The sequence below is a fragment of the Dromaius novaehollandiae genome, chromosome 6, assembly GCF_036370855.1.
Source record: "Dromaius novaehollandiae isolate bDroNov1 chromosome 6, bDroNov1.hap1, whole genome shotgun sequence".
In the NCBI taxonomy this organism is placed as follows: domain Eukaryota; kingdom Metazoa; phylum Chordata; class Aves; order Casuariiformes; family Dromaiidae; genus Dromaius; species Dromaius novaehollandiae.
Window position 1 is genome coordinate 38,185,078 of NC_088103.1, and position 13,065 is coordinate 38,198,142.

General features: G+C 37.0%; 1 protein-coding gene across 5 annotated transcripts in view; it reads left to right on the forward strand.

Moving 5' to 3' along the window:
* VTI1A (vesicle transport through interaction with t-SNAREs 1A) overlaps positions 1 to 13,065 on the forward strand; it is a 283,570-nt gene that overhangs the window by 159,698 nt on the left and 110,807 nt on the right. For all 5 annotated transcript variants that reach the window (XM_026117483.2, XM_026117480.2, XM_026117484.2 and 2 more), the window contains one exon: positions 12,566 to 12,636. In XM_026117483.2, the coding sequence (XP_025973268.1) occupies positions 12,566 to 12,636 (71 nt within the window). The remainder of the gene's footprint in view (positions 1 to 12,565; positions 12,637 to 13,065) is intronic.

Consider the following 13,065-nt stretch of genomic DNA (forward strand, 5'->3'; position numbering starts at 1 on the left):
TTAAACTTTTGTTTTTTCTTTAGTGGGAAAAATATTTAATTGTCATTTAAACTCGTTCTCTAACATCCCATAGTTTTACCTACAATAATCCAAGAGCATTTAATAGGTCTTAAAATATTCATGATACACAACAATCATTACTCTTGAGACCTTTGTACAAAGCAATGAAGTGTGTTAGACATATGGCAGAAACCTATTCATTTCTTATTTTTTGCTGTGATTATATGAAAAAAAGAAAAAAACTCCTTTTCTCCATTGCAACCTGCATGGCATTGTTGTATCTGTTGTGGGCCAAAGCCGTCTCATACACACGGTCATTCAGGATCATGGAGTTAATCGGGCTTGAATTAGCTTAGGACATTTAACTACAATATTGGTAAATTGCTGTTTTGTACTTCAGTGTAGTACAGTAATTGCAGTATAGTGCTTCAGGTAACAAAAAGAGGAAAGAATTTATTTATATATCCCATACAACATTACAGTCCAAACTGTATTGCAGGACAGATGCTAGTACCTCGTTTTTTGTTATTGGTAGTTGTCAAAAATAGTTAATTGCTGTGGCACTGAGTATTTTAAAAAAAGCAATTGCTATGTCCTACATTTGGAAGTATATCATAAATATGAGAAGTCCTTGTCATCGTACTGACTGTATGTAGGTAGGATGAAAAATCTTGTTTTAATTATATTTCAGTGTAATTGTCTAAAGTTAAGTGTAACCTCAATGGATTATATCTAAAATTGTGGTTACAGTATAGGGCCATAATCCCCAGGTCTGCTGTGTTGAAATGTATAATGAGTAGAAGTTAAAATGTCCTCTGCTTTCAAGTCATCATGGTTGTCATTTGATTAAATAATAGTGCATTCTGTTTGATGTCTTGGCTTTATTATTCAGAAGCACTTCAGTATATGTGTCCTACCTTTGTATTATGTGCTCCTGGCAACCAGGTATCCATATAGGTCCTTATTTACACACCTGCAACAGATACACTATACATTTAGCTTGCATGTGTGCTGCTTGAATATGGAGTTTTAATTATTCCTCTTAATTATGGTGCATTCACCAAAAAGAGGGAAATCATTGGTCAGGTACAAAAAGAAACCGCTTAGTATTTGAAGGAATTTGATAATTTTGTTGTAGTTCGTAGCTTGGCAGGTGGTAATAATGCTATGCCAGCACTGTCAAAATATGAAAATTAAAGTGACGATGGGTTTTAATGAAATCCATTTGACAAATATAATTAAGGTGTTTTAATATGAAGCCCTGTAATAAAGACTACCGGTGGACTCCCTGAGGTCCTGACTAATTGTGTAGATTGCTTTTAAGCTTTGAATAGTTTTATTGGATAATGAACTGTTAAGAAGTGTTAGATCTTTCTTAAGCAGAATTTGGTTTGAAAAAGAAGAGGAGAGACAGGCCTGAGGTGTGGCATTTTAAACATAATTAGAAGAGAGATTTAAGTTAACATCTTTGATCTTGCTGTCAGTTTTTGATTAGAGCTGTAAATGCTTTAATCAAGTGCAGTGTAGTCATTACATTTCTAACTGTTTTTAAACCGCGAAATTACTGAGACACTGACATCAGTTTAACACTTCTTGAGAATTTCCAGCAAAGTTATGTTTGTAAACTGAGTGTTTGCATTAAAATGTCATACTGCAGTAATTTACCAATTTAATAGATCATGGCATAATTATATTTTGGTGCTCAAATAATTTGGAAATTCTTTATAAGATTACGCATAATGGCCTTAGTTGAGGAGAGCATGCCACTTTAGTTTTCATTTAAAAAATAATTTCTAATACTGTTTTTTCAATTAAAATGATATACAAACTAGTATTTATAATGGAAATAAATATATAGCAAACTAAATGCAGTATCTGAATTACTTCCATGGGAGCATAATCTTTTTAATAGTAGATATGATGTTCTGCCAGTGTGGATTCCTTCATGCCTGTTTTAGAAATGGGGAAACAGAGGTACAAATATGCAATGTAAAGCAGTGGCAGAGCTCATAATAAAACTGTGATTCTCAATTCCCCCATCTTGCAGCACTGAAGACTACTCAAAATTTTTTTCAGAAAGCTAGATTTTTACTGGAGTCCTAAACAGCCTGGATGTCAATAAAATGTGAGGCTGGTTCTGTGCACAGGTGTGTAAAATCCCTGGGGATGGTCAGCTGCATTGCACTTCCCCCGGGTGGTATGGTATTCATTTTAAATACAGAACCCAGCGGTCCAAGGTCCGTTCCCAGAGCTGACCATGCCCTCGCTAGGATCTTGATCTTTGAGCGTTACAGAGAAGCCAGACACTTGTCACTGTGCTGTGTGAGGTTAGTGGCTGTGCTAGGCATACTGTTTTGCTATTGTTTACTATTGTGTTTGCTATTGCTGGTCTTCTAAGTAGAAAGAAATATGTACTTAATCCGTTCTGCAGCATACAGAACATTCACAGAAATACGTGTTAGCACTGGCCCGCCAGGAAGGCCTACAAAATTGTTAATTACATCCCGCAACAGACACCTGATGTCTTTAGCAGCGTGTCCTGCACGCCAACATGTCTGACCAGAAGAGAGGGGAGACGTGATCCCAACCTAGGACGTCCTCTCAGAGGCTGTCCTGCTGCCAGTGCTCCTTCATGGTGGCTTTAGGTCACCCGCCTCTGCCGAGTGCAGCTCAAGTAATGCGGAGCAGAGAGAAGCTGGCGCTCTCGTAACCCTGACCCAAACCACTGATGGCTGCAAAGACCATAACTTGGTTGTAGAATATGGTTCTACTCTGAGTATTGCAAAAGTGTGTTATGGGAAAGTCTTTTTTTTCCATCTCAGTAATTTTCAGAAGAAATACCCTCGATCGGCAGGTACAAGAGCAGAGATTTTTGTTTCTTATATATAGTCCTGCAAACTCAGCCTGGCTTTTAAAATCGGTCTGGATTCTTTCCTTCTCGTGTGCCTCCTGATCACAGTGATTTGCCAGGCCATCAAGTATTTTCCATTGTCCCCTCTGTTCCCTTGCCGTGGGTTTCCTGTGATAGCGGTTTTCGCAGCATTACTGTGCATGTTATCGAAGGCAACATTGCAGATGGAACTAACACTTAGCTGATGTGTGTGAAAAAGGAACAGAATCCATAGCTACGTTGGTTCTGCAGGGAAAAATAAAAATATAAACAAAGGAAAAACTGCTTGAGAGCATGTCTAAGTGCAGAAAGAGAGCAAGAGGAGACCAGTCCATGAGCAGTGTGCTGTGCAAGCAGTATGAAGATGGCTATGTTGATGTTTTGTCCTTTAGGTGCAGGTTTTTAAATTGTTTATTTCAAATGAATGCAGACTCTAAGTATTGGTTTTAAATATCATTATGTATAAAAACATGAGTACAGACTCTAAATTTAATAAAATACACAAACTACTACATTTCAGTCACCAAACAAAAATACAGATAAGTGCGAAATGACAAATGTTTTTCCGTAAAGAGGTGTTACTTTTTCTGCACTCACTGGTAAAGTTTACTCATTTAGACCAGTTATTATAGCCACCAGTACTATAGTATTGCTTTAATTGTACATTTCTTTCTGGTTCGGGTACTTGTGTTCCCCGTGTTTTCTCAAAAGTCTTACCATGTCTTTCCTCATAGCAGCCCTGTGTGTAGAGTGATGTTAATTTTCTACATTTTACATATACAGCATTAAGACTAAATAGGTGTTTAACTTAACTGTAGGCCTTTGACTCAAAGGCTCAGCACTGTGCACTAGATGTGCCTCCCTGCATTCACATATAGCAACACTGGACTCCTATAGTAGGCATCTCAATAAGGAGTATGAAGTTAGGCACTGTGAAACCCTTCTTAAAAGTCCCTCCAAAAGCCAGACCAAAAGACCAGAGAGAGCTGGAGCGTGAGCCACAGCCCGTCTAATAAACTATGGACTATCCTGTCCCTCAGCCCTCCATGTGCAAGTAGATGCTTCAGATCTCCAGCGCCCTGATGGAAGAAACATCTTTCTCTGTGAGCAAAACCACTATCATGACAAAACTGGTATGCATTGGACATCACAAGGTTTTGCAGTTGTAAATTATCCAAGGAATAACCTTACATTGTTTTGAAAGGGTTTTTTCCTCTCCAAATTGCCATCTCTTTGGAGAAATATTACATTTTCAAGGGAAACTGAAGCTTCATAAATAATTTTGAATTCATTTTGCCTCCTTTTATAGATCAACTTTTAAAAGTTTTTTTTTTTTTTTTCTGGTAGAAACCCTAAACAATTACTTTACTCAACCATCTCTTTATTATTATTTTTTAAACCGTGAGACTTTCAGCCACCAACCTTGCAATACACTTCTTTTATAAGTTGTTTAGATTTTGAGAAAGTATTTAGTTGGTGTGAAAATGGGAAATAAATTGAAAGGATGAGCTAATTAATGTTTCTCAGCCTATATAAAACATGCTGTTGTGTTAGAGTTTTGCCGCGTTTGTAATTTATGCCTGTTAAACCTTCGTTTTATCATCTATTACTGACTTCTAGGCTTCTGTTTGCACTTACTGTCTATAACAAGCATTTCATTTTATAAGGCAAAAAAATGGTTTCAGTTGCTTCTACTGTACCCAAAAAGGAGAATGGGATTTGCAAATGATAAATGGGGAAGTTGACTAGCTAACTAATAAAGATTTGTCTTAATCAAGTATGATTTGTCAGAACAGGAGCGCACTGGGGTCAGGGCACATGCAATGAATAATACAGCATTCACTGGAGAGAAGGACCAGGCAAAAGGCCTCATAAATATGCTGCGATTACCCATTGCTAATTCGTATTCAAAGAATGAGTTGCACTGAAGCCAGCTTCGAGGCTGCTGAGCTGTTCACCTGCTTTGTGGGCTTTCCACCGTTTAAGAAAGTTTTGTTTTTTTATCATATACTGTTTTCAGCATGCATTATTTTTGCACAGATTGATTGCTTATACTTTGTGGTCAATGATTTTAAGCAATACTTATTAATCATCCTTTAGGTTTGTCTTATTTTTCTGATGTCTGGACACTTTTATTTCTATTTTTTGTTGTTTAAATATGAACATGAATACTGCAGGAGATGATAGTTCCATTCACATATAAAATGAATTGCTGAACAGTACAAGAAAGGCTAAAAACCGCTTTACTTCCATGGAAGTGTTAAAGATCAAACAAGCAAAGAATTTTTGCTCAAGTTGTCAGCTTTTCCTGACTTTCTAATAGGTCTGTGGATTCAGGATATCCTGAATACGAGGGTCAAGATAACCTGGAATATTTGGGTATTGGGGGAAACCTGCACGAACATAAATATCTTTGTATTTGGCTCTGGTTTTGTTTTCATGGCCTGGGTGTTTTCATTTGTTGACATGGCCTTTTGCTTCAAGGAGCCATTTCTCATATTGAAACAGCTGAAGGATATACTCTTTTCTGATGTCCATAAACTGAGAGACAGCAAAAAACCATGTTCTTATTTTTTTAGTTACATAAATGAGTCCCAAAGAATCAATTAAACAAAAAATTGTTTCAGTGCTGACAAATATAACTAGCAGACTATATTCTTTGTCTTTGCACTGTTTAAATGTCAGATGCTGCAGCTTTGCATAGTTAAGTTTGAAAAAAATCTCCATCTCCACACTTCAATTTTAAAATATGTTTTAAAATTTCAGTATGTTTTCTTCTCTTTTAATAACCTAATATGATTATGTTTTCTATTGCTGATTGACTAATAGTCTGCCTCATCTATTCTGTGTTAAACTCTGTGTGCTGAAGTGCATTTATTGCATTAAGAGTAAATCAGCTACAGAGGTAGGGCCTACTTTAAGATTTCCAAGGCCTCAAGCTGCTGAATGCAGGAATCTAAGTTGCCAGCCTTCTGCCTACCCATGTTTTAAGTCTTTGAGAGGGCCAGTACTGTGAGGTCCAAAGTAATATTTACACTGCTTTGAGCTTACAGAAAACTCATTAGATGGTGGATCATTTCCGATTAAATTATGACTGTGAATTCAGTCTGAGTTAGATGAGCCAAAGATCACTGGTGTGTTGTCTTGTTGCTGCTTGGAATCACAGGTTTAATTAAGAGATGGTGCTGCAACTTGATTTAGGTGCAATCAGGATTGCTGATACTCTCTAAATACTCTCTATATACTCTCTGTAATTCTCTCTAACTGCTAAATCAGTAGATTTAGTAGTTAGAAAAGTAGTTTCAGTAAAGGTCAAGGTTTGCTGTGCTGTAATGAAGCAGCATCCACTCCCCAAACCACAGCTAAGAGCGAGTAGGGACTTCCTTCCGTCCTTCTGATTTTCTTTTCCTACTACTTAAAGTAGTAGGAAAAGACAATACTGTGGGTTGGCTCCCAACTTCACTTTCATAAGTGACTGAAATGGTGGTAGCAGGTTGTTTACTTATCTTGATGCACCAAGCAAAGATTTCTTTTGCCTTAGAACTTTTTCCAAGGAAGGGAAAAAAGAGAAAATTTGAAGGGAGGAATGTGGAGCGGAGGAGCATTGCAGAGCTGGTGGATGGCTAGAACAATGACTGGACTTCAATATACAGATGAGTGCTCAGTAGAATCAAAGTCTGCCACCTCCTGTGAATGTTGCTGTGAGGATGTTAGAACGGGAGCTCAGATAGATGGGTGATGGGAAAAGAGAAAAAAATACATCAGTTAGTGAGAAATGAGTAGTTTTATATCAGCACGTTGATGTAAGTTAGGATTTTGGAAAAGGAATGATAACCTTAGTACAAGAAAAGGCTACTAGAGGTGAAGTTACTAGGTCTGTCACTTATCATCTTTCTCCCTTCTTTTTCCTACTTTCTTCTCATTCATCTGCCTTTTTTTTTTTTTTTCCTGGGGAAGGATGGAGTAGGCTTGGATCATTTCATTATAAATTGCTCCCAGTTTGTTCTCAAAGGCATGTGGCATCTTCCTCAAATGTTTTTTTGTCTTTATTTTGACCAAACCATAAAGTCTGAATTCTGATTTGATTTTCTGGGTGCTTTTCTTTTTGTTTCCCTAACCTCAGGATTGAAGGACTGCTTTTGCTGTTGGCTAATGAAAATAATTTCATGAACATCCATTATGGTTTATAGAAACCTTTTTAATTTAGAAAATGTTTGTATTTTAAGTTGGGTGGACATCTTGGGCTTTGGAGGGCTGGGAGTTATTGGGGTGGGGGGAGATGTTCACAGTAAGACTAGGCAACTTCTTTTATCCTCTCTTGAAACTGAACTTCTGAAAGCTCTGGAAATGTTGGCTGTCCGCAGTGTCTGCTCTTGACTGACTGTCAGGATCCTTTCTAAGATATGGCAATGAGATCTGCTGAAGAGGCCAACTAGTCTCTACAGCATGTAGCTAGTTTTTATTTTACTATCCATTAAAATGACCACTTAACAATATGTAGACTAACTTCTCTGTTGCAGATTTTTCAGATATTTGAATAACTCTCACATTTCACTGTTCTGTTAATGCTCTACGAATAGTCTCTCCATAGATATATATCCCTTATGTTTCCTTCATTTATCAATACTAACCTGTACTTGTCATCTAATAACCTTAATGATCTAAATTCCTCTGTCTCTAATTATATTGGCTGTTCAACCTAAATACATATCAACTGTGAACTTGCAAATTTATAGGACTTTTACCTGTATCCCTACACTTAAGGATGTGTCATCACTTTCTTTACTAACTTTCTGCTGTCAGGAGCATAAGCATTTGACTCAACCCCAAATTCTTCTAACTCCTACAACATTCTCCAGCCTTGTAAATCTGCTTGCTGTCACCTCTGAACAGCTAACATTTAACACTTTATAGCATATTTTTCCAGAAACTCCAACTGATGATTTCTCTGTCCTAGTCTCCTGAAATCTAAACTTTTAACCCGTCCAAAATGAGATGGCTGTATTTTGAAAATACAGCCTTCTTTTTTTCAGCCCCACCTTGAATATGTTTACTGAGTTTCTGGCTGTGTCAGCATAGTTCCCTTCCAAAAATCTCCCATAAGCTTTTGCTATATCTTCTCAACACGAGATGTCTGTGTACGAAAAGAATGCAGAAGTGCGTTCCCAAAATGGTGTTACCCGCTAGGCAAGGATGAGGATCTCAGAATGGAAATATTCCCCATTCTTATTCTGAGTTCTTCTCTCACAACAAATAGTGGGTTGTTGAGTTTCTTTCCTGATTCTGTACAACAGCCACATCTGGATTGTTTAACTTGATCTCCTTTTCCCAGTGTGCATTAGACTGTCTTCTTCTCACCTCTGATTACACAGCTCGGATGCACGCATTGTACATAGGGCAAGATCGGGAAAATCATACTTCCTGGCATCCTCGCCATGATTTGGTTGTCTTTAGCCCTATCTTTTGTTTTCTTTTTACCATTTCAGGATATGTGTTGCCTTTTATGAAACATATATATATATTTTTTCTATACACTTTGAGAGGAAAAGTTCTATATAAATTGTGGCAGATTTTTTTATTTTTCTTGTGAAAAAGAAAAAGGACACTCTCTCCTCAGAATTCATAAAATGCACATTTATTTATCCGAAAGCCTGGAGAGGGTTATTCCTGTCTCTTGAGTAAATATATGCATCTTTCTTAAAAAAAGAAAAAAAGTATTATTGACTTGAGTGATTAGAAAAATTGTTTCACAATCAGTTTAGCTGCTAAAGTAGATAAATACTTAAATGGCCAGAAGCAAAAAAAGGAGAAAAAAACTGATCAAGCACAACTTATTTTGCATCCTTAATACAAGTATGTAAGTATTGGAAATCAAGCTTTGCGGAACATGTATTAAATATAATGATGTATGTGTATAAATAAATGCTATATATAGCTTATTACAGGCAAATTCCAAAGGGCATATTCAAGAGCATAAAGCAACACCATCAGTGATCATTGTCTTTTGGGTGTATGTCAATACAGAAGTGGAAAACTATGTGCCAATTTTTGCATAAATGGGGGAGGAGGGGAGCATCTTCATTCTTCCAGTTATATTCAGTGTTTTAGAATGAGAAATTTTATATTCTTCTTGCACAGCAGGGTCTCATAGAGCCAGGTCTCATAGAGGCAGTTGTGTAGGACCAACAACCAAATTTTATTTTGTTATTACCAAATTTTTCAGCAATGAAGAGGCTGGTTTCCCAAACCCTGTTCAAGCAGCTTTGAAGCAGAACATATTTGGGGCTGTGAAGTTTGGCATTCCAATTCCCTTTAAGTGTGATGCTTGTTAATGAAGTTATTTACTTCTTGAGAATTTTCTTTTCTTTCTGTTCATCACAGCACAGTTTAAGAGTGTGATAATCTGTGTCTTGAATATTCTTGCCCTGTGTCAGTACACAGATGATAATAATAATGTAAATGCTTCTGCTTCTTATAGTTCAACTTTAATTTTAGAACATAATTTTATGCGTCTCTCTGGGATTTTCTATTAGAAAAGGTAGCACCACACAGTCATTTGTAGGACCTGAGGCTGCACTATAATAAATGTTGTCCATGCATACCCCTAAAAGGAATGGATAAACCCCAAATAATTGACATTGTTAAGATTCCATAGAAATAACACAGTTACTGGCAACATGCAACACCCCTCAGTTTGTGTATCGGTCTTAGTTCATGCATCTGCACTACAATATATCTTAGAAACCTGATTTTTTCACACTGCCAGTGATTTGCATTATAGGTAGTCTGGAAAGATCTGTACAGTACTGTTGCACTAAAAGCATGAATCTACCACATAGATGAAGGTTTAAGCAGGCAGGAAAACATCAGAGTCCTGGGGAACCTTGAGATGTGATAGCAAGCAGACAGCAATGATATCAAGCTTGTAATTAGCTGTGTTGTGGGCTGATGCCACTTTTTCCAGTCCTGGGCACCTTCAGTTGCAAACCAAGTGAAGAGGCATGTCTTAATATCATTTATATGCCTGAACTTTTTCTTTGTTTATTAATACTTCTGTTTAGCCATCTTGACCTTCCCACTGAAAATCAAGCTTTTACCATCATCAGTGAAATTTCTGAGGGTAGGACAAGGATGCGAAAAGGATCTGTGGATAAAGGTGTCAATTTATGTTTGCAAACTTATTGTGAGATTATGTTACCTCCGTTATGTCTCTTTGTTCAACTTATGTTGTTATTTGAGCCCCAAAAAGGCCAAAGATCATCAAGTAAAGTGCATGTAGAGTAAAGCTGCTCCTGTAAAATTGATGATCCGTCCAATTATTTATCTGTAGAGGCTGCTGGGAAGAAATGCAACTATCTCAGTTCCCAGACCCCTCTGCTAGTTTGAACTTCATGGCTGAAGGTTTAATCCCTAAGTGTCATATCAACAATTCATTCTGTGATATTCTGGCTGACATGTTCTCCTTCCTTATTTATTGATGTCTTCAGTCATCGACAATGAGAGGAAAATACACTATTCGTCAAAGTGATGGTGTTTTACCCTCACTTACAGTTGATGCTGCTGTCACATTGATGGTTGGAAAATAAACTCAATCATTATAAAAAGCTAAGAGTGTGAACTTGCCAGTGACAGGAAGAAGATGAAAAAAACCCCTACAGTAACTTGCTTAAAATTGGTGTAATAAAAATAGAGCTGTTTCCTATAAAGATATTTTGAGCTTTGTTTGTGAAATACCAAGCCATTTCAGCAATTTACTTTACATTTCTTGCTTTGAAGGCAAATCAACTCCTCGTACTCCTTTATGTCTGTACACAAATATGTGCAATTTTTAGAAATAAATATTTGTCATTATTCCACCTTGTGCTACTTGGTTAGTAATTTGCTGTTTTTTCCCTCTATTTTTAAGGGGTTTGGGGTTGGTTTTTTCTCCCCAAATTACACTGAATGCATATAGCTCTTTGTGTATTGCAGTATTTTAAGTGCTTTGATGAAAAATAAGCTCAGTATGGTTTCATCCAATAAGTCCTTTGACATGCAAACATACACAAAGCTCTGTCTCGAATCACTTTTAGTCTACCATTTGTACTGCACCTTACAGATATTTTAACTCAGTAACCACATATCTTACCACATTTCACCTTTGGGAGGCATTGTATATACAGCTAAAAGTAAAGAGCAGCAAGCCAAGAGGGACAAGATAGCATAATGAGGATGTCAATTTGTGGTCAGATATCTGAGGAAATATTTATCTTACTTGTACTGTACTTGGCAACAGATAGAGAAGTATATATGTAATGAATTTCCTTAGACCTTATCTGGCAGAACGTATACCTTGTGTTAAGTGAATTTAGAAAAAGAATTGCTTGTATCAAATTTTAAAAGTTTGATGTGATTCTAGTTTGGATTATATCCTAAAAATGAACCACTTCTATTAAAAAAAAATTTTTTTAAAGACTGAAGTAGTCATGTTTGCACTAGTAATATATTGGTAGTTTTTTTACTAATTCATTTGCTTATGGCTCTTTTAATAATCACATTTCAAGATCCAACTCATTCAACAGAATGAAAACAAGGCATGATTTCTGTTGTTTGTGAAAAAAACCCACATTTTTTATAGTTTACTCTGTCTTGGTACATATCTCTGGCAATCTAGCTAAGTAGCCTAAGTGTGCACAGAAACGCCTGGTTGTCTCACACTTGCTGTGTGTCCTGAGGCAAGCTACAGCTACTTCAGCTGCTTGCATCTCTTTCCCCATCTGTAAAATGGGAATTATTTTTCTTCCTCAGGGAAATGTAGGGAGGATTATTTAATGTTTCCATAGAGCTTTGAAGATTAAAATCTCTTCTCTATGTCTGCTGCTATTATTTCGGTCTAAAAGGAGGATCTGACTAAATCTATTTAAAGAGGAAAGTCTTGGCATCTTGTGTTGTCTTTTTACCATGTCTCGAGGCCTGTATTCCTCTCTCCACTAGAATTTTGCAACCTTTGGTTCAGTGTAAGGTATAGAAGCAAACAGCCAGTATACAAACAAAAGGTGATGCTAGTAGATGAATGTATATGTATGCTATTAAAAACATCAGGAGATCCATTACAGTATATCTCCAAGCTTGTCAGAAATAGGGTATGGTGGAGCAAAATAGACACCAGGAACTGCCTTAGCCTGAGATGGCTGGGTATTTTAAAACATCAGTGGTTAAAGCTGAGAAGCACAGAGAAGTATTTTCCTCTAATATGACTTTTTGGTATCTTTGGAAGTGTAAGTATTACTAGCGTTTTGGTTGAAGGCTTCCTGTCTTCCTTTCTAAGACAAGGAGTGGGCTTAAAAAGTGTGTGGGAAGTATGAAGACCCAACACTTAGAGCAAGTTTGAAAGACTTCTTGCCTTTGTTTCGTAGAGCAAAGGTTAGCATCAATTCCCAGGGTCTAGGCAACCTCAGTGGATTGCAAGGGGACAGCTTCTGTTTTGAATGTTACTTCTTCAGTTTTATGTTGCTTGGCAGACTTAAAAATTAGTATAATGATGTCTTCCTCCTTGCAGTTAGGAGGAGTGATTAGGCTATCATATGTATTAAATGCAGTTGTTCTTTAGCTTTGTTACAATCTGACCTGGCATTTTGAGGCCTTACAGTCGCAAGCTATATTTTTCATGATTTAAATTTTGATTTTTTAATGCAGAACAGATTGGACAGGAGATGCTGGAAAACCTCAGCCATGACAGAGAGAAGATCCAGCGTGCTCGGGAAAGGGTAAGTTTGATAATAAATAATTGCTGGTGTAGGATTTTATTTGCTTTGGGCAAGTTCACTGTTCGTGCAAAAATTATCCAGCATATTGATTAGATTTTTAAATAAATCAGCTGTTATCATGATCACTGTCCGCAGTGATATAGTTAAAGAGTGTCTCATATGAGCCCAATCCTACAGAGCTTCTCTCACAGATAGTCACACTGAAGACAACAAACCCACTGCTGGAAGCAAGCTCTCTGTCCCCAACGTCACAGTCAAATCTGCTTTCTGTCCTTTGAAGGATTTTCTATAGTGTTTGTGGCAATGACTTCTTGGGCTTTCCATAAAACAAAGTTCAGTGTTGTAATTTAACTTTTAATAATTGATCAACCCCACTCTTTGTAGCTGCAAAGAAAATTAACTGCTAATAATTGCCTCCTTAGGATATAT